General features: G+C 29.5%; 3 protein-coding genes and 1 long non-coding RNA gene across 10 annotated transcripts in view; 2 read left to right on the plus strand and 2 right to left on the minus strand.

Annotated features, from left to right (window-relative positions):
* The first annotated feature begins 518 nt into the window (after positions 1 to 518).
* On the plus strand, positions 519 to 4,218 carry LOC105257288 (polyprenol reductase). Of its 2 annotated transcripts, XM_025413897.1 has the most exons (7): positions 788 to 849; positions 964 to 984; positions 2,506 to 2,742; positions 3,089 to 3,237; positions 3,348 to 3,536; positions 3,605 to 3,900; positions 3,971 to 4,218. In XM_025413897.1, the coding sequence occupies exons 3-7, from the start codon at positions 2,552 to 2,554 to the stop codon at positions 4,061 to 4,063; spliced, it is 918 nt and encodes a 305-aa protein (XP_025269682.1). In that variant the 5' UTR covers positions 788 to 849; positions 964 to 984; positions 2,506 to 2,551; the 3' UTR covers positions 4,064 to 4,218. The 2 variants fall into 2 exon arrangements, with proteins under 2 accessions (XP_019884928.1, XP_025269682.1); XM_020029369.2 differs by having other exon boundaries at positions 519 to 973.
* Positions 4,219 to 4,340: 122 nt separating this feature from the next.
* On the minus strand, positions 4,341 to 6,366 carry LOC105257281 (tumor suppressor candidate 3). 2 transcript variants are annotated; one of them, XM_011267803.2, is made up of 8 exons: positions 6,168 to 6,366; positions 5,901 to 6,079; positions 5,716 to 5,833; positions 5,512 to 5,652; positions 5,269 to 5,409; positions 4,992 to 5,142; positions 4,715 to 4,880; positions 4,341 to 4,529 (listed from the first exon to the last, which is right to left on the minus strand). In XM_011267803.2, exons 1-8 carry the CDS (start codon positions 6,249 to 6,251, stop codon positions 4,514 to 4,516), a joined length of 996 nt encoding a protein of 331 aa, XP_011266105.1. In that variant the 5' UTR covers positions 6,252 to 6,366; the 3' UTR covers positions 4,341 to 4,513. The 2 variants fall into 2 exon arrangements, with proteins under 2 accessions (XP_011266105.1, XP_019884936.1); XM_020029377.2 differs by having other exon boundaries at positions 4,465 to 4,553; positions 6,168 to 6,251.
* Positions 6,367 to 6,409: 43 nt separating this feature from the next.
* On the plus strand, positions 6,410 to 14,016 carry LOC105257280 (hyaluronan mediated motility receptor). Of its 5 annotated transcripts, none has more exons than XM_011267802.3 (16): positions 6,410 to 6,611; positions 6,708 to 7,157; positions 8,962 to 9,134; positions 9,493 to 9,774; positions 9,852 to 10,076; positions 10,153 to 10,629; positions 10,718 to 10,900; positions 10,998 to 11,198; positions 11,442 to 11,636; positions 11,718 to 11,851; positions 11,975 to 12,347; positions 12,453 to 12,674; positions 12,754 to 12,822; positions 12,905 to 13,011; positions 13,104 to 13,257; positions 13,732 to 14,016. In XM_011267802.3, exons 2-16 carry the CDS (start codon positions 7,112 to 7,114, stop codon positions 13,903 to 13,905), a joined length of 3,015 nt encoding a protein of 1,004 aa, XP_011266104.1. In that variant the 5' UTR covers positions 6,410 to 6,611; positions 6,708 to 7,111; the 3' UTR covers positions 13,906 to 14,016. The 5 variants fall into 5 exon arrangements, with proteins under 5 accessions (XP_011266104.1, XP_011266101.1, XP_025269648.1 ...); XM_011267799.3 differs by having other exon boundaries at positions 10,998 to 11,213; positions 13,732 to 13,905; XM_025413863.1 differs by having other exon boundaries at positions 6,477 to 6,618; positions 10,998 to 11,213; positions 13,732 to 13,905.
* A 736-nt stretch (positions 14,017 to 14,752) lies between these two features.
* Positions 14,753 to 21,191, minus strand: part of LOC105257279 — a 30,477-nt gene continuing 24,038 nt past the window's right edge. Inside the window, exons 3-4 of the long non-coding RNA XR_889653.3 lie at positions 16,735 to 17,080; positions 14,753 to 15,068 (exon numbers count right to left, since the gene is read on the minus strand). This is a non-coding gene — a long non-coding RNA (uncharacterized LOC105257279). The remainder of the gene's footprint in view (positions 15,069 to 16,734; positions 17,081 to 21,191) is intronic.

Here is a 21,191-nt window from a genome sequence, read left to right on the forward strand (position 1 = left end):
GACATACTGATTCGATTTTAATTATTAATTTTCACACATTATAGTACATGTACATGTGTGCATGTAGTAGTTTTTGTAGTTAGTTTAATTTCTGAACTTATTTTAAAATAATTATTTAATAATAAATACTTATTTTAAAATAATTTATTTAATAATCTGAATCTGTTGTGATTCAGAATATTAAACAGATTATTTGAAATTAAATGGATAGATGGGAAATAACCCATTTATTATGTATATTAAAATATTGCTATTTGTATTTATATATTTTTATAAGTTTTCGAAGATATTCATCTATCAAAAACGAAAAAAGTAATTTAATAATATTATCGGGATATTACTGAAATCTTTTAGTAAAATATTGCATTTGAAATAATTACGGACATTGAAACATTGCAGAAATATTTCACAAATGGCTGTGAAATATTTCTGTAATATTGTTAATATTTCAAATAGAATATTGCAATGTTTCAAAAATATTACACAACAAATGAGTAATATAGATAATATTACTCATTCGTTGTGTAATATTAAATTGACTTATATTTTATAATTTTCTAGATCGATTTATGGATCTATTCTGTAAAAATGCTCTATAACGCTGTATTTCTATAAGCTATGTAGCATTGTAGAATAAAAAAGAAAGAGCTACAGAGTTACAGAGCTTACAGAGCGAAAATTTTCTTATCGAATATACGACTTATTTATTGATGTTAGTAGCTCGATTTATTGGCTATTAAAGACTCGATTATAAATTGACATTGAATTTAAATTTGAAGTAGACTGAAGTAGACTTCAGACTAGTAGTAGTCTTTCTTCTCAGTTCTTCGTCAGTGATAGTCAACTAACATTATTGGCTATTAGAGACTCGATTATAAATTGATATTGAATCTAAATTTGAAGTAGACTTCAGACTAGTAGTAGTCTTTCTTCTCAGTTCTTCGTCAGTGATAGTCAACTAACAATCGACTTGGTATTGTTTGGGTATTTTTATCATTTATTTATTTTATTTTCAAATTATGTTTGTATTTTTTGTTATGTCCATAACATCGTCCTTTATGTTATTTATACCGTCCGCATTTTCTGTATTTTTGACTCGATTATTTTTGTTCGTTTAATTTGATTTAATATTTATTTTACCATATATATGTTACTATTGAAGATTTATAAGAAATCAAAAAGTTTAGATTACATTGTGTATATACGCTTTTTAGCATATTAAAGATTATTATCATGCACCACTTATTGCATCCAAGCTTTAATTAGCTCTCTCTTTTTTAATTAAAAATATGTAATTGTTGAGTTGATAATTAGAATTTATATATATATATATATATATATATATATATATATATATTACATTTTTGTTTTAAAAGACGTTTTAGGCCGATATTCAAGATTGTCTGGTTTTAGGTCGTCTTAAGATTCTGTTCAGCCAATGAAATAGCCGTATAACATTTTCAAACCTTACGTAAGATGATCTTGAATATAAAATCGGATTATAAATTCCGATCTTAAGAACGTTTTAATAACGCATATACATATACGTCATTAAGACGTTTTTAGATGTCATCATGTTTGCTGGAAGTAAATTTTCTAAGTTTTTACATTAAATCATAAGTTTATTGATTGTCACAAATTCGAGGAAGCCAGAAAATGCAGATTGACAATTATCAAGATTTTAAATGTTATAAATATTTGTAAAAAATGATTGTTTTTTACAAAATGCTACAAAATGTTTTTTAAAGTTTTTAAAATTTGATGAAATCTTACTAAATATGTTACGTAATAAGTTAAAAACGCACTGGATTCTTAATGAAACTCTATCCGTCCATCATGACTAATAAAATTTTACTTTTCTTAAATATATCTTATCATGTTTAACAATTTGTTAAATGCATACATATATTAAAATTCTTTTATTTATGCGTGCGCGCACACACGCACACACACACGCGCGCGCGCGCGCGCGCATAAAATATACATACACATATATATATATCTACTAAATATATTTTATATTTTATCTACTAAACACACAATACCATGGAAAAGAATAATAAAAAATGCTAAAAGACAAGAATGTGTAATTTTTAATTTTATAATGAATTTATTTAATAAATTATAGAAATCTCATGTAAATTATTATATCTTTTTTTTCGTTTTCTATGCCACTCATACCAAATAGAAATATGAAAATTGATAAAGTACCAAAATAAATTTTTAGCAATACTGAGTTCATTCATATAATATAGTTGATAAATTTAGTGGCGTCATTATTTAATTAAATATTTGCATACAATACGTTTATGCATACAATACGTTATTGCATACAATACGTTTATGCATACAATACGTCTATAAAATTTTGTTAAAGCCTATTGTATGCCATTGTCACAATAATCTGTATTACACAAAAAGTGGAATATTGGAACATCTGCCAAGATTACTTTCTATTTAGAAAGTCTGTTTAGAAAAATTAACATGAGATCGTGATATTTGCAGTTATCTGACCAGTTTATTGATAAACGTTAAGAAATATAAACGAAGAATGGATATAAATATTATACGTTACGTTTTTATTGCACTTGCATCGATTATAGTATTATGTGGATTACTATCTAAGTATATACATGCTTATTTACCTCTAACGATAACAGATATTCACTATAGCAAGTATGCTACTGCAACGATGCATAATACGATATTAACGTGTCTAATAAATATTAATGTGCCTAAAAAGTAAGTTGAAAAGTAAAATATCATAAAGATAATTCAGATAATTACTATATAATTCCTCTCTCTCTTTCTCTTTCTCTCTCCCTCTCCATCCCTCCCTTCTCTTTCTCTTTTTCTCTGCCCTTTTTTCTCTCATTGTATAATATTTAATAATAAATTATATTGTTAAAAATATTTTTTTTAAAGTGTTAGAGAATAAATTAAAGAAATATGTACATGCATATATTTTATATGAAATGTACTTATTATATACAAATAATCTGTACAAATGTTTTTAACAATACTTATATATATACAATAATATACTTTATAATAAATAAATAGCAATTATCTTTAAATTTTCTTTTAGATGGTTTAAACATTTTTATATTTTTTCTGGACCAACATCGACTGTTACACTTTGTTTAATTGCTTATAAATACCTGTTTAATGGGAATATACCTGAAATTGTATTTACATTATTGGATATGTTATTAGGAGCATCCAGAAAACCTTTAAGTATGTCTTTCTTTTCTTTATATACATTATATTATTAATTATTTCAAAATTTATATGTGTATGTGTGTGTATATGTGCATGTAACTATAGAGAATTGATTATTCTTTTAGTACCAGCAGAAAATGTAATTCTAGCCATCATTATATTAAATATACAATGTTGGAAAAGAGTTTACGAGACACTTTATGTTAGTGTGTTTAGCGATCAAAAAATGAATTTGAGCACTTATTTCATTGGCTTTATACATTATGCAGGAATATTCCTGTGTATTATAGGCGAATCTAAAGGATTTGATAAAGGTATATTTTTGAAAGTTTGCAATTATACTATCTTTTATTACGACTTATATATATTGTTTTAATTGCAGATTCGCATGCAAGTTTACTCTTGCACAAATTAACAATTATAGAATTAATCTGTATGCTTATATGTTTATGGTCATCATATGTACAACTTAAAAGTAATTTTATTCTTGCGGGATTACGTAAGAATCAACACGGCGATGTTGTAACTAAAGAGCACAAGATACCATTTGGTGGATTATTCGAATATACATCAAATCCATTGCAATTTACAGAAATAATTATATATATAATGTTATCCGTAATTCTTTGGCAAGCTTCTACATTCCACTACATCACTATTTGGGTTATAATAAATCAGGTAAGAATACTAGCTTTATGTATTTTTTTCTTTCCTTGATGGAAGCTAATAGAAATAATTTTTCTTTTAGTTGGGATGTGCAATTTTGTCTCATGAGTGGTATCATAAAACTTTCAAAAATTATCCAAAAGAAAGGAAGATTTTAATTCCTTATATCTGGTAGGAGAAGAGAAACTAAGCATTTATATTATTTCCTGAAGACAACATGTCAATTCATAAATGATGTATATATATATATACTCACACACATCATATTATTTATTAGTAAATAGTATGCACACTAAATTAAAAGGTTCAATAAATTTTCATCACTGCATTAGTTAATACATATTTAAATAAATACTGTATTAGTTATTACATATTTAATTAAATACATATTTAAATACATAATGGTGCTTATTTCATTAAAGAACAATAGTATTATATATGAATTTTTTTACATTACATACAATCATATAATCAAGATATTGATGCAACATTTATAACAATATATAATTTTTTACCCTTTATTTGTGTAAAATCTTGATTTTCTTGATATTTCATATCAAATTATGTTTCGCATAATTATTTATAATGACAAATGTATGAAAATGTTTTTTCGATACGTATCTAGTTATTTGAACAATAAACTGAAACAGACAAATTATTCTTCCCTGGGATACAAATGTAACAACAATTCTTATAATAATTCAAACATGAAGCATGATGATATTGATATCTTTTTCAATATATCCAACAATATCACCAGGCTCCATCATAAAATATTATTAATGTATTAATTTATATTCAGATAAAGTATTTTTTACATACATACCTATATGGATAACCTTGTGCTTTATTCCTAAATATTGATAAGAGAAGACTGAAGAAAATTGCGACCAATCCCAAACCTATCACAGCAAATATCCTGCGCTTTTTAACGTCACCTTTACGAGCTGCAGCCTCAGTCATTAGAATCATTCCTAACACTACTGCTCCATCTTTTCATATACAATTAAGGTCCACATTATAATATAAGGTAAAAATTTAATTTTCTTTATATAGATTTTCTTTTAAATTAAGTAATTTCTGAGATTTAGGGAAAAGGATACTTATAACCATAACAATATAGGTCTCCAATACAAACTGTCCTTGAGAGGATCCATGAATATAAGCTACATTTCCATTTGGTGACTTGTGAATAAAAGGTGGACCTCTAATATGATTCCACATTTGTCCAGATGTCATAGTTAAACTGAAGAACTGAAAATGTAAGTGAATCAAGATTATTTGTTTGAAAAATAACAAAAGATATGTATACACACACATACACACACACACACACACACACACACACACATATATATATATATATATATATATACTTACCAAAGCACCAAGGCCCCAAATGGTTTTGTTATAAATAAAGTCCAAATTGTTACGTCTCAGATATAGGAAACCTCCTATGAGAACTAGCAACATTACTACTGCTACTGTGCCGGAGTAATTTGGTGGTCTAAATACCCTGATCTATAATTAATAATAAAACATTACAAAATTAAATAAAATAAATATTATGACAAATATCAGCATTATTTCAATGCAATGTCAGAAGAACTATAATAGAATTACCTGAATATCTGTGCGTTCACCAATCCATTTCGCTATCGCTTCTGCAGCAAATCCTACTCTTTGGATATCCATAGTATCAGCAACCTTTGGTTTCCCTTTGGGTGGAAAATGCATATACACTGGCGCAGTGTTTAGTCTCATCTATAATATACTCTGTATTAATAATATCCTCCTACATTATTGTAAATAATATTTTTTGCTTACTAATTGAAACACATCTGATCCTTCGTCAAAGTCAATAGAGACGAAGAATAACTTGTTGGAGTATACTTGAGAATATCGGAATGAATTGGCTACTATTGTAAATTCATCATTAGCATGCCTAAAATTAAGACAAAATCAATTATTTAGTAGTATCCAGTCGCTCTAGCATATTCATGTCAGTTTACCTGCAAATCTGACATTGCCTCTGAGGTGCCATGGCAGTAAACATAACTATAATAGAATAATTTCTCGGAGTGGCTTTAATATACTGCTTAAATTTGGGCCCATTAAATTTCAATACTGATCTCTTCATAGCCATTTCCATCAATTGTTGCACACGTTCCGTCAAGGAGGAACCTTGATTCTGTGAAAGAAGAAAAAGTTAACATTTCAGAAACACATGGAATCTTGATTTGCAAATAAAGATGAAAAACATATCAAAGAACTCTCACGTTTTTCGTTCTATATTGACAGGTGACATAGCCTAAGCTCAAAACAAATAGAACCAGAAGTGTAATATAAAGTTTATACTTCATCGTGAACCGAGGATTAATGCCACGAAATTTACAACTGGAAACGTCTCCTCTGTACCGGCGACACGACACGCATCAGCCAGTGTTAGCAACCACTGGTAATCGCACGCGATATCATGCGAAGCCTTATTGGTCCCTCGAATACAACGTGGCATTTAATGTTTCCGCGTGTTCGTTTTTCCTTTAACAGTGCTTATACTTGTGATATATTTTCGTTTATAATTATTAAAGAGCGTAAAAAGTAAACAAATATTCTTATTTCGCTTTCACTTTACATGAAATCTTTCCAATTTAAAGTTTATAGTATTTGTAAGGAAATAAAAGAGAAAAAAAAAACAAGAAAAAAGGACATCGCAAGAAAATGTACAGTGTAAATTCTTAATTCTAGTAATAATATATAATAAATAATAATTATACAATAATCTCTCCAATAATTTATCTAACAATAGCATATTTTAGAGGACGTAGTGCAATTTGCACGTGCCAAGTGCAAGCAACGTACAATGGGATGATGCAAACAAGTAGATCCGCCGCCTGATTGGTCGCTTGCGCGACGGGCATGCGACTTGTGCGACGAATCGCCATCATCCTCGCGGTCGCATAACCGTCATTTTAAATTGAATATAACCGATGCGACAAGCCACATCAAGGGTCCTGGAAGCGAGCAGTATTCGGCGCGTTCGAGAGCGGTTCGCATCTTGTTCCTCGCATAAGCGGGGTGCGTGACGCAGGGGACCATCAACGGTGAAGGAAAAAAAAACGTTGGTCGGTGCCAACGGCCGTTGCCTCTTATCGTGTGCGGTGACAATCTCGCAGAGCGAATTTGGATTGTCGATTAAAGAAGAAACGCACAATAAGACGATATGTCTTTCTCTAAGGCAAGGATACAGCGGTTCAACGAACTTGGGAGTAAGTTGTTATAACAAGTAACAAAGACTTGTTGCTTCCACAGTGTGTGGCTTGATTAATTCTCTTCTCAGCGAGATTCCTTATTTTTATATGTATAAAATGATGGAATTTTATGGAATTCTTCTTGATTGCTCGCGATTTTCGAACGCCCTAAAATATATAATGCATATAATACATAATGACGGTTTTTTCTTGAACGTATTCTTATTGATATATGTAATAATGTAGCTATATAATGTGGTTTTCAACTCTTGCAAAATTTTATTTTAAAATTTTATTTTAAATATTCATAGAATACAGTTTCACTGTAAGATTTTTGTTGATGAAATATCTAATCGATATGTTTATGCACAAATTATTTGATAAGACAAATTTTTTTTATTGGAATTATTTTAAAATGAGCTCAAAATTTCATGAAATTCGTCTTTATAATATATCTTAATATATTTTACATTTTAATTGTGTTAATGTATGTAATGTCGGATATGTATGTATGTGTATGTGGCGGGAAAACTATCGAGAAAATGAGAGGGAAGGGAGAAAAAGAAGACAGAGAGAGAGAGAGAGAGAGAGAGACTCATATATGCATATCATATGAAACATGAAACTTGAATAGATAAATTGTTTATATTATACTTTGTATTATATCTTATGCATGTACATACATTTATTATACATTATGTTCGATAATTTTCAAGTTTTTTATTACAAATTAACATTCCAACGCGAAATTGATATTATTATGATTATATTACATTATTCTACATATTTAATAAAAATTTTAAAAATTATATTTTCTGTATAAAAGATGAAGAAATTATAAAAAAAATATTTGTTAAAATATTTATAAAAAATTTATTTGTATGTCGTTTTCTTACATGTATGTATAGTTATATGTACTTATTCATTTTGTATTTTTCCATATAAAATACATTCATAAAATAAGTTGCAGTTTTGTACATATATTAATAATTTTCTCTTCATTATATATATAAAATATAATTTATATATATCAAATAAAAAATTATTATATTATTTTAACAATATAAAAAACAAATACAAATTTCTGTTACATATGATGCATATCATGTTTAATATTCATTTTTTTAATACTTTATATCGTTCTGTCTCTTTCGATTTCGGGATTTTTAAATTTCATATATTGATCTCTGTAAAGAGAATGCGCGCCAGACAATAAAAGAAGATGTTTTATCACGTAGGACACGATGGAGTGATGGGGTGGGAACGTTGTCGACTACACCTGGTTATTCTACGACCCCATAGAGATCCCATGTATCCCTCGCATTTAGAACAGCTGTCTTTCCCATTTGCGCCTGTTTCTCCCCATGCGCGCCAAAAGGAAGTCTATTTAACCGCGTCTTTCCTCTCTTTTGTCCTTGCATTGCGGGGTTGCATGATATTACAATATTATTACTTACAAGAAATTCTTATAAATCTGCCAAATTTGAATTACATATATATCTCGAAAATAACTAGAAATTGAAATAAATAAAAATTCACCCACTCTATTATTGATGAATGAATCTTCTATATTTTCTATTAATCTTCTATCTTGATAGTTCTAATTCTCTTGCACATGCACAATAAATCATTATAGAGATAATATGTAATTTCTTTTAAATCATTAAAATATTGACTTAGTAACCAAATATGTACATGTAAATTATATCGGCAGATTAATAATGATAATATTAATATTTGTAACACTAAGAAAATAATTATTTGAATAGATTTTAAATTATTATTTTGTATATATTATTCAAAGTATGTTACAATTTTACAGGCGAAGCACCTCCGCCAGGCGCTTACGATCCGAAATTCGATAATAAAGTAAAAGGATCTGTTATCGAAAAATCTGATAGATTTTTAGATGTTAGAAGCACAAGCAGTGCGGAATATAATGCTTCGAGTATATCAGGAAAGAGTAATACAACCACGTCTTCTCTTTTTCGAATAGTAAGATTTATCATAAATTTTGTGATCGATTAAATTGTAAAACTTTATTTATAGAAATAATGAATGAAATAGAAATAGTGAATAACTAAAATGAAAAACTAGAGAGAGAAATAACTGTGTATATTGTTATTAATTAATATATATGGTTTTTTTTAAATATTAGTTTTTGGTTTTTGATATCATAACTCAAAGTATATTTGAGCAAAAAAATATATCATCTTTTACAGAGATATATTACTATATTAAAATATATTATTGAACTTGGATACATTATGTAAATATTAAATTTAAATAATTAATTATAATGATATTTAATTTATAATTATAAATAATTAATTATAATGATATTTTTATATAGCCTCAGTTGCCGCGGAAACGATTGATCACGAAACCAACAGAATCTAAGACAAAAAATGGACAAACAATTTTAATTAAAAATCAAAATATGAAATATGAATCCAATCAACAACTTGCGGATCTTCGAGTAGAATGTTTGAATAAAGACAAAACCATACAGGAACATGAGAAACATATAGAAGAAATGAAGGAAGATATGCGGAAATTAGAAGCCGAGATAGAAAAGCTACACAAAAAACAAAATGAAATGGAAATGCAACATACGGAAGATATAGAAGCAATGGTTAATATAATATTCCAAATTGGAAAAATTATTTATTATTTACCAATATGAATATTGTTATGCTTTTTAATTTGTAGGCTAAGTTGCAACAGGAAATAATAAACAATCATGATGATAAACATCAAACAGAAGTGCAATTGCTTCGCTCTCAATTATTAGAAGCATCTGAAGAAAAAGAACGAGAGATCTCAACACGAAAGACAATGGAAACAGAACTCAGAAATCGTGCAACGGAACTATCAAGAAGAATAATAGCATTAGAAGCTGAATTGTGTACCAAAAAAAAAGAAAATAAAACAACGGTAAATCAGATTATTTTATTCTATAAAATATGATATATAAATTGCTATATTAAAAACTATATTTCTTTTTCAATAGATTGAAATTCTTGAAACGCGCATTGAAGAACTACTAAATACGTTAAAAACAATAAAACATGATCATGATATCGAAATTGAATTATTACAAAAAGAAAAAAGTCAATTCGATGTTTGTATAATGAATTTGACTCAAGAACGATCTAATCTTGAATCTAAATTGGAAATAAAACAAAATATTATTTTGGAACTTCAAGCTCAGTTGTCTGCTCTGCAGTGTGAATTAGATGAACTTAAAACAGAATACGAGAAACTTGCCGATGATTCCATTAAACGAATTTCCGATCTCACTGACAAACACGAAAAAGAAATTCAACATCTGAAAAATGACTTCCTGGAAGAAAAGGAGAAATTATTAACAGAAAATGAAATTTATAAGACATGTGAATCGGAAGCAACAGCGAAAGCAAATGAAATGGAAGAAACAAATTCTTTTCTTATCCAGGAATTAAAAGATATTCAAAGACTTTATAAAGATGTATATATCTTCTGTGTATAGACATATAAATGCTATATAAAATTATTTTAATTGTATAATTTTAATTTAATTTTCTGATTTATTTTAGGTCAGCCAACGATTGCAACAAGCTCAAACTGAATTGGAGCTCTCAAATGAGAAACATGTTATTATGGTAGAAAAATATAAAAAGAATTTGAATGATGTGAAAAATGTGCATATTGAGGATAAGTTGCAATTAGAGCAATTGATAAAAGACACCAAAGAGGAATATTTGAAAAAACTAGAAAATGTACAATGTGATATAAAAGTTTTTATTTTAATTAAATTGTAATAGATTTTTCTGTTGTTTATGTTTAATAATTATACATTATTTTATATAATTTTAGATAACAGTAATGAAGGATAAAGAATTAGATGAATTAAAACAAGCTACCACTAAAAGAATCGAAGAGGAAACTAAACGAATAATGAAACATGCTGAAGAAATAATAAAAAATGCAGAATCTGATAAAAGAAATGCGTTGATGGCATGTCGTACCGAAAGCAAGCAACAAGTGAAAAAAGTGATTGTTGAATGCGACGCGAAAGTAAGCGGACTACACGTGCGTAAAATATCAAACATCACTGATTAATTGCTTTTTGTCTTGTAGTACTTGTGTGAAGTCCAATTCTTTATTTCAGACATTGTAATTTATGTAAATGATATGTGAACTCTTTGTAGATGCTTGTCTGTAGATGTTGTCTTTAGTTTCTTGTGATGTTTGAGAAAATTTTTATTATAATGGAATAATACATCTTCATGAATATTAAAGTAAAATTTTTGTATTTAGGTCAATGCCATGATAAAAGAGGCACAAAACACTGTGGAAGATGAAATGCGACTTACCAATGATAGATACAAAGCATGTTTAGCTCGCATGGAAATGGAGCATGTTGTATTAGATGAGAAACTTTCACAGAAAGATGCTGAAATCGCTAAACTCTCCGCAACACTTGAGGAACTTAGAATGTCTATAGAAACTCAGGTGGTTATGCGTTACAATTGCTGACATTGTGTATAATATATTGCTGTTTACAATATAATTATAATAAATTATGATTTTTAGGAAAGTTTTAGTCAAAGTTTGCAAATTGAGTTAGATAGAGCAGAAACAGAATTAGCGGAGAAAAAGGAAGAATTAAGAGCTTTAAAGGATCACATCAGATCCGAAGGAGCTGAAATGGTTGCTAGAAAAAAAAGGTTGATATTGACAAATTTCATTTTTTATAATATTTAATCTCTAATTTATTTCATTTTAATAAACAATTAGTATAAACAATTAGTATAAATTGATTACTTTAAACACTTTATATAAACGTTTAGATTCGAAGTAATAATGGCTGAAAATGAAGCATCTGTTATCGCGCTTTCTAAACGTTTGGCACAAAGTAATGCTGAAGTGGAAAAACTACAAGATGAATTAAAACATAATGAAGATAGCATACGTGAATACAGAGATTTGCTTAGTGCAATGCGTAGTAGCTCACAATTGGCTGATGAACAAATTCATACTGTCATGGAAGAATTAGATACTCATAGAGAGCTGGTAGATAAACATCAGACTAATAATTTAGCTCAGTTTGAATCAATAAAATCTATTCTTGAAACACAAATTGAGGACCTGAAACTAAAAGCAACAACAGAAGTTTCAAGACTTCAAAATGATCTTGAGCAGAAGTCTTTACAAAATGATGAGGTAATTGCATTCATTCTACTCATTTTATACAATTTACAAAACATTTTTTACAATTTACACTATTAAAATATTTTTAAATTCTTAATTTGAATTATCAAATTCTAGCTAAGGAAACAACTTGATGAAATGAGTAAAAAATTTGATGACGTACAGAATCTATTACTTGATTTCGAGGAAAAAATTGATGCTCAAGAGCTTGATATTTCGCGACTGGAGTTAGCAAATAGCAAACTCTTAGAACAATTAAAGAGCAAAGAAAAAGAATTAGAAATAAGTAATCAATTATTTAAAGATCTAGTGACAATACGTGAAATAGCGGGAGAAATGGTAAGTTTGTCAAAATGATGAATCCTAGCTTGTTATAAATTGTTATAAATTAATAATTATGGATTTGAAACATTTATAGACAAATTGTCGGATAGAAGAGATCTCTCAAAAAGTGGAATGGTTTGAAACAAAAGAAAAAAATGCAGAGGTAATAATTTTCTTTGAAAATAGTTAAAGAATGCGTTATGTTGAAATTAAATTTTATAAAAGAATAAATTATTATGTTTCAGGAAACCACATTATTATTAGGGCGAGAACGAATCAAATGGAAATTTTTAGAAAATATACTTACGCAACAGTTCCAAGAAGAAAAAATGCGACGCGAAGAGGCCGAAGAGTTAGTATAATTTAAATAACAATTTAATATAAAAGAATTTTTGATTACGAATTTAAAAAGTAATAAATAACAATATATTTTATTCTGTACAGAAAAGTCAAGAAAATTATGGAATCAAACGCTCATCTCAAGAAGGATTATGAGGAAATTAGTGACAAGTATGCTGAAATGATCGGTCATCAGAATCCTAAACAAAGGATCAAACATGTTACTCATCTAAAAGAAAAGATTTATCATTTGGAACAGGTGCGTTCGGATAGGTTCTCTGTTGCGTTCGCATTTTTTATTACAATTTTCGCTGTTATTTATATATATTCTCTGCTTTAAAGTTACTACTATTTTTAATGGAATTAGCGCTACAATATCATTAAACAAAACAACGCTTGTATGCAGAACAGCATCATTTGCACGTTTATCTAATCAGTAATGCAATAACATGTAACATTTAATTTTGGCAGGAATATGAATTATGTATATATTCTAATATTATGTAAATAATATATCAATATTTTCTAGCTACATGTTTTATAGAGTTTTTTTATAGAAATAAATATTTTTATATTTAAGCAACTCTACATTGCGTTTTTATTTGTCCAATAGAGCATATAATATTGAATTTATTGTAATTATAAATAAAAATGTATGTGTAGTATGTGTTGTTTGTATTTTTGTATATTTCGCTTCTGTTTTTTCTGATTAAAGATCATGGTTTTTTTTTAGGACTTACATACCAAGAACAAATTAATCGAACAACAACAAAAGACTATAGAAAAGGTTAAAGCGGAAGAAAAACGATCTCATTGGAAAGGCAAGGAAAATGTAGGAATGGTACATTCGACCCCCATTTCTTCACCGCATAAGACATTGACGCCGTTAAGAAGTCGAAACGATTAATTTTAAACAATAATTCAATAGCTTGTTTTCTTAAATTATCAATTTAAATTATAAATGTTCAAAATGAATTATACTCGAAGTAATTTTCTGGGAACTAAAAAAATGTTTATCGCAAAGAATATTTATAATGTTAAAAAGAAAGAAATATGATTTCTTGAAAAAAAAGATATATATTTTTTATAAATTATAAAATAATTGTTAATATCTCTCTACTGTTAATTTTACCATTATATGTTTCAAACTCGACATAAACATATTTCGATAATATATTTTATTATGTAAAACATGTAAAATATTTTTAATATATTTTATTTTTAATAATTTTTGTGTACGATTTTGTATGAATTGATGATTATTAATATAAAATATGTCACATAATTTGCTTCTCAAACCTATTTTAATTTTATTTTTCATTAATAATTAGATTAGATTATCTACCACAATATACGTTATATACATAATTTCATGGTGGTGGTAAAAAAAATATATCCCGTATACAATTATTTTTAAAATAATACGATTTGTTATAAATTTTATATTTTATAATATGGTATATATAAAATATTTTTATACGAATACTCTTTCACAAAATTATAATTTCTGTTCATAATTTTATAAAGATAAAGCTATTGTACTTGAGATATATATGTTAAAAAAATAGAATTACATAAAATTAAATTATTTAAATACAATATAAAATTAATTTCTTATCAATAATAATTTAAACGCTATAAGTTATAGTAATTTTAAAAAAATAAATATACAATAATAAGGAAATAAGTAATATAGTTTAAAAAAACAGATCGAATATTTGATATATGTGTATGAGTTAATCATTAATATTTTATGTGGCAGTTTGTTCGAAAGAGATTATACGATGGAAAATTACTAAAATTATAAACTGATATACATATGATTCTATAGATATATATTTTATTATGCTCAGTCATGCGCCTGAAGTCGTCACAACGTATATAGCTCGTATTTTATACATTCCATCCGTAGCTCTTAACACCAGTAATCACTGCTCTTTGAACTCCTCCTCTCTAAGGTCAATAGCTACATGAATTTTAAACATCGCCGACATCCTCCACGATCTAATTAGTTTCCATCTTATCAACGTCTCGTCTATTTACCATTAATAGCAGCGGCTTGCCTGCTCACTAAAAACAACATTTTCGTGTCAAGGTGCAAGACTTACAATTAGATAGCTCGATCTCTATGACAAAACCTCACGGATGTAATTTGCGGGGCGGGAACAGAAACTTTGGGAAGAGGATTCGCTATATCATCACGTAATTTGGATTTTATGCTTCGCGTGATCCTGTCGCGCCGGATTAATCGCAATATATTAAGATTTTAAGATGAAATTTTAAGATGAATTTAAATGAATACATAATATCACGATCTTTATTTTCAAATGCAAAGCATATTTAATGACTTACATTTATTAATCCTTTCAAATACATTTATTATTCCTATAGCCTAGCTGATTTTTATGAATTTGGATGTTGCAATAATCTCTTGAGAGATTAGAGAGCGAATCGGATGCAAATTGCATATATCAAAGGAATTTTTAACTATTATTATAATTAATGTAAAATAAATGGAGTGAAAGTAAATGAATTGAGAAAGTTTTAAATACAAATTTTAAATCAATGCTAACGTTTAATTATGATTTGCTAAACTAGAAAAATTATATGTATTATAAAAGAAAGTTTATTAATCATATGTATTTCTCAAAATATTCATTAAATAAAATCTCTAATACTATAATTTTTTAATTGCATTTAAAATGCATGAATTTTATATCATTGAAACATAAAATTGTAAAAAAAAGAAATGGAATTATAGAAAAAAATGAAAAAGACATAAAGGTAATAAATAAAGCAAAAATACTTAGTACTAGAAACATGAATAATTATGTGCAAATAGATAAATTGGAATTAGAACTTTTCATTAAAATAAAAAATAGTTCACGCAAATCATTAAAAAACTTAAAATTTCAAAAATAACTTGGACGTGGACGTATCATATGTATAACGCGTGAAGTAGTTCACAAGAACATCCCAAGAAAGCGCTAGCATCCACATTTTCGTAACTTATAAAATATATATAATACTATAGAATGAGAGTTCTATAGAATGAGAATTAATGCATTGATTGATCATATGTTATTGCTTATATTAATTTTGAATTCACGAGCTTCGAACATAATGTATAAGATCTAATCACTCTAATCTGTTGATATAATTGCTTCATGATGATACATTAATATCGCTATTATACGTATACATTTACGTTAATATATTTTTAAACAAATCAACTGCAAATAGTCTGTAAATAAGAAATAATTTACTACATTCGAGACGCTTTGCACACGCACTGCAATAAAATATTTTTCGCCGCGCGCAATGCGTATTGTTCGCGAGAAACGAGTCACGTTCTCTCGATCTACGATTCTTGTGCAAAAAAAAAATCGATCACGGCTGTCGAGTGACCCCGCTTTCACAATTGACTCTACTTTTGCGCGGTTCGCCTCCGAAAGGAGAGCTATGTCTATTCGTCGACTCGCACCCCTGGAGCGGCGAAAGGGGTGAAGACGTCAGGGGAACGAAAGGAGTGAGCAACGGTTGGCTGCTGCGCTGCAAGGATCTTGCTGCAGAAAAATTACCGGTTATTGCCGCCGCGGTACAGCGTATGCACAGCGATGCCGACCTTTTTAAGAGGGTCAAGGATTGACGTGCACTAGCGGGCCTCCGCGCTAGAGCTGGCTAGCCGGAAGGGATTTGAGCGTGAGAGAGCTTTCCCCGGAGCCACGATAATTACCCCCAATGGTCAGCGGGAAAGCGGGTCTCACACCGCCTTTGGACGTATCCCCCGATTCCTGTATCCTCCTGGTCCTCGAACGCGCATTAAGCCGGACGGATTAACGGATATGTCGAATCTCCTGCGCCGTCGTGTTACTTCCACCCCCTGGCGTATCGATAGCGCGCGTGTCGTATGTGTGCGTGTATACGCGATATATGATTTCCTTGACAGATCTAATTTGCACGAGAGAGGGGTGGCATCTTACGTTTCGATTGATTTCCCTTGTCCTTGGATCGATTATCATCGAGATATCTCTCGTGTGCGCAGAGCTTCTGCCGATTAGTCCGTCAATCCCGATTTTGCGCTGTAAATAAATTGCCTTGTAATTATATATTTTACATAAAAAATTCTAGCGATATATCATATATTATCAATCGTCAATGTTTCTTCGATGACACGTGTTCATCAAATCATGCGCGACATGCAACTTGCGGAAAACCGTAATCACAATCACAGCTTGTGACGTTCGTTTATAACGTGCACAGAAAGAGATCGAGCGTGCGTAGGAACTTGGCGCAAATTCTGCTCTATACTATTAACCAGGTCTTACGAATGCAAAGGAGATCCGAGTAATCCCGCACGTGTGACGCTGTAATTAAATATTTGTGCAACGCATGGTGGAGAAGCGAGGGAAGAAGGCGGTTCTGCCGACGTAAGTTTGTGTGCCGTCTAATTAAAGAGACAATTAACTTAATCGCATTGTGCATGTTCGTTACGAGTGCATCTCGACCGAGATTCCGAGCACTTTTCTCATGCTATTCGACAGTTTCGCGAATTTCATATAGGATCGTATATTTTATATGCGTATGCGCTATAAAAAACATACCTGTATTTACGAGTCTCCATAGATATGAATAAAGCAAATATGTGAAGCGTAATATTAAATCAACAAATATTGAAAATACTTTGGAGATTATTTATGTTTACCAGGGATATGTGAGGGATTCCTTTTTTATTAAAATTTTTTTATTAAAAAATTATTTTTTTTTTATTTAAAATCGCTTGTCGTTGTATTCTAAAATTTATCCTAAAGTCTATCTTTCTAATTTATTTTTTCTTAATACATATAATTGATATAAGATATGTAGGATAAATATAATATCATAAATATGAAAGTAATAATTCTGTGACTAAAAAAAATCTATTTATGTGAAGATCTCTGTAGTAATATAACCGGAATAATGTCGTTTGCTGTAACATCGATTGCATCATTATTACATGTAGCCAGATTTATTAAGTGCGTTTTTGGCCACAATTCAATAATTTTTGTATGTAGTACTAGGAAACTAGTTTCGAATCAATATCGAAGGATAATAAATATACATGGTGTGCTCGTAACAGACAATTAGAGTGCATCATATATTCGACTAAAAGATTAATAACGAAACATGGACAATATTCTGTAAATTTGTATTTTATGCGTTTTATCTCGAGCAATTTTTTCGCACATATATGTGAGATATCGGATTTTCCACACAAAATATCAATTTTACATCAACATTTCTAGGTAACATTGGCGAAATTAACTGTACAATTAATTGAAATAATTTCCGTTATGTGTTTAAAAAATCAATGATATTCTATGCCAATAATATAATCCTCTTGTAGCGTTGCATACACATATCTAATGTGTTAATATTAATCATCGCGCACGTTTTCGATCATGGATTCATACATTTATTTCTAGATTGTTATATTTCCATTATCTACATTAGGCATTTTGTCGCAATATTCTACAATTCCGAAATAATAATTAGCAACATTAGCAAAATATCACAATCAATTTCTCAGATAATTTATATTTTATTGGAACGTTTATACAAAAAATTTATCTAAAAACTTGTATTTAAATATATATTTAATAAAATTTAATAAGATATTTAATGCAATCATAAATATATTCAAAATACATATGTGAAAGAGAAAATGGATAAATAAATGCATATAACAATGTCGAATAAAATCCAATTTGTCAGAGAGAGAGAGAGAGGGGGGGGGGGAAGAGAGAAAGAGAGAGACTTGTAGATTCGAGCGGCAGTTTCGTGACTCCACAACTCGGATCGTGACTCATTCGTGACCGGGATTGGGATCTGACCTCGTCGTCGTACATGGTCTAACCATTACGTTAAACTCCGCACAGTAGCCGAAAAGAAACGAATAAGGAGAGAAAAGAGATCGGCCAACGCGCCACTTAGCCGCCCGAAATTATCCCGGAGGGGATTTCTCGTTCTCCTTCTTCTTCATCAACCTTCTCTACACATGCCATAATATCGAAAATTATCCTCTCTCTCTCTCTCGTCGGATAGATAATCGAAGTTTGTAGAGTAAAGTGACTGTGCACGCTCTTGTCCGATTATGTTACTTCCGCTTCGCGTGTATGAGGAATCCTAAATAATTTTTGCGCACAAAACACGCGACATTGTGGATGAGAAATGATACCGACTCATATTCATGCTAATTGGAGCAGCATAAAAATCATATCCACATTTTTCTTCTCGTCCCATTATTATCGAGAAATTATCCGTTATCAGAAAATATCGGATCGTTATAAATGAAATATACGCAGAAAGATGCGAATTTTTATGTTTCTTTCTATTCTTCTTCTTTTGCAAAATGTGATCCACAGCTCATACAAGATTCAGAAATCTCATCATTAATTGTAACAAGATATTGACTCGAGAAATTACTAGATAATCTGTTAAAATTATTGATTAAGTTTCTCAGATATGAATTGTGAGTGTTGACTATTAATTCACTTTTAAAAGCATTTATACCTACTCTAACGTCAAGTGCTATGACAAAATTTTAATCCCAATGAAATTGCGGGTCACAGAGAATCGAATTACATCATTTTCGCTAAAGAAAAAGTCAAATGTAGGTCACTTTTTTCGTTTCGTGTAGCTTTCCAATGTATTATACCACAAGGAAACGAGTAATGAAATTTAATTACAAGTCGGAGGTATACAACTATTAACTGGGTCATTCAGCAGTTTGCGAAATTGTAGTAAAATGAAAAAGAAAAATCGCGTGTATAAAAATGCGGCTAGAAAAGTGCATATATATATAGCGTAATACGCCATTCTCTCAGACTGTGGCTCCAACCCAAAATAGACCGTACAACAGGCGTGTAACATTAATTTGCAAGTAGATTAAATGCATTTTCGTGCCGACGACGGACGTACGAAGCCACTCGCGCTTGCTTTCTCATATTTCCAGCCGAGGCCGTTTGCCGGCCATTATTAATCGGACGATATTACGAGCGCGAGCGCGAGTGCGAGCGCGAGCTATATCGGCCGCTCCCGTATTCCAGATTTAATATTTCATCCCGCGCGGGGATCTTTAAACCGCTCCGATTGGAAAGCGATGTATCGTTCTCGCGCGGTATATAGGGATGTGTAATTTTCTCGAGAATCTATCTTTATAATTCAGGTTAATCCGCGGTCGCGACCCGCGCACTTTCGCGTGATTAAGTAGTTAATTCGTTGCCACACGCGAAATCGAATCGATGCGGGTGCAGTTTTTAAAAGTTCGCGAGCATAAATCTCGCGGATACCATTCCGACGAGGATACCATTTCATCATGCAAACAGAATTAGTTGGTAATCAGCGAGGCTTCTTTAAATTCATCTCCCTAGGGATGTTGCGAAAAGATATCAAATCTAATTACAATTAACCTATTTAAGGCAGACAGCGATTTAATACAGTTTTAATAAAATAAATGGATATTAACTTACTTGAGATGCTATTAATATTTTATAACAGAATCCAAATTTACAATATTTATTCAATTTTATAACATACGTCAAAAATTGTAATTTATAAATTATTATAATTACAAGTTTATTTAAAAAAGAAATACACGTGAAGCCACCGTAAAGAATCGTAAAATCTCAATAAGAATATAAAGGATTCGAAAATATATTGGAAAATATTAATTTAATTTCAAAAGTATTGATTTTTTAACGACTAAACTTTATCTAAATAGATATCTCTAGAATTTAATTATGCACAAGTATTTATCTGAAGTATATTGACATATAATGTTTAAAATTATTCAAAGTTAAATACAAAGTTGAATAATGAAATAATAAAAAGTCACTGTGCATTACTAAATATGTAATATACTGACAGACACACTCATTATAGTATCTCATTATGAGATACATATGCATTTTGTACTGATAATTTTTTATTAATAGTAACACAAACGAGATTGACTTTGCATTTTAACTACAGTTGCTACAATTATCATAATATTGAAGAGATAAAAGAAAATCTTAAATCAATCGAAATTGTGATAAAACAATTTTTATAAAATTGACTTTAATTTAATTGTGTCGCGTTATTTTTTTGATGGCCAATTATACAATTATTTTTGTAATTTTAAGAAATTTCAAAATAAGTTAAAGTAGCCCA

The sequence above is a fragment of the Camponotus floridanus genome, unplaced genomic scaffold, assembly GCF_003227725.1.
Source record: "Camponotus floridanus strain SB8 unplaced genomic scaffold, Cflo_v7.5 scaffold70, whole genome shotgun sequence".
Lineage (NCBI taxonomy): Eukaryota > Metazoa > Arthropoda > Insecta > Hymenoptera > Formicidae > Camponotus > Camponotus floridanus.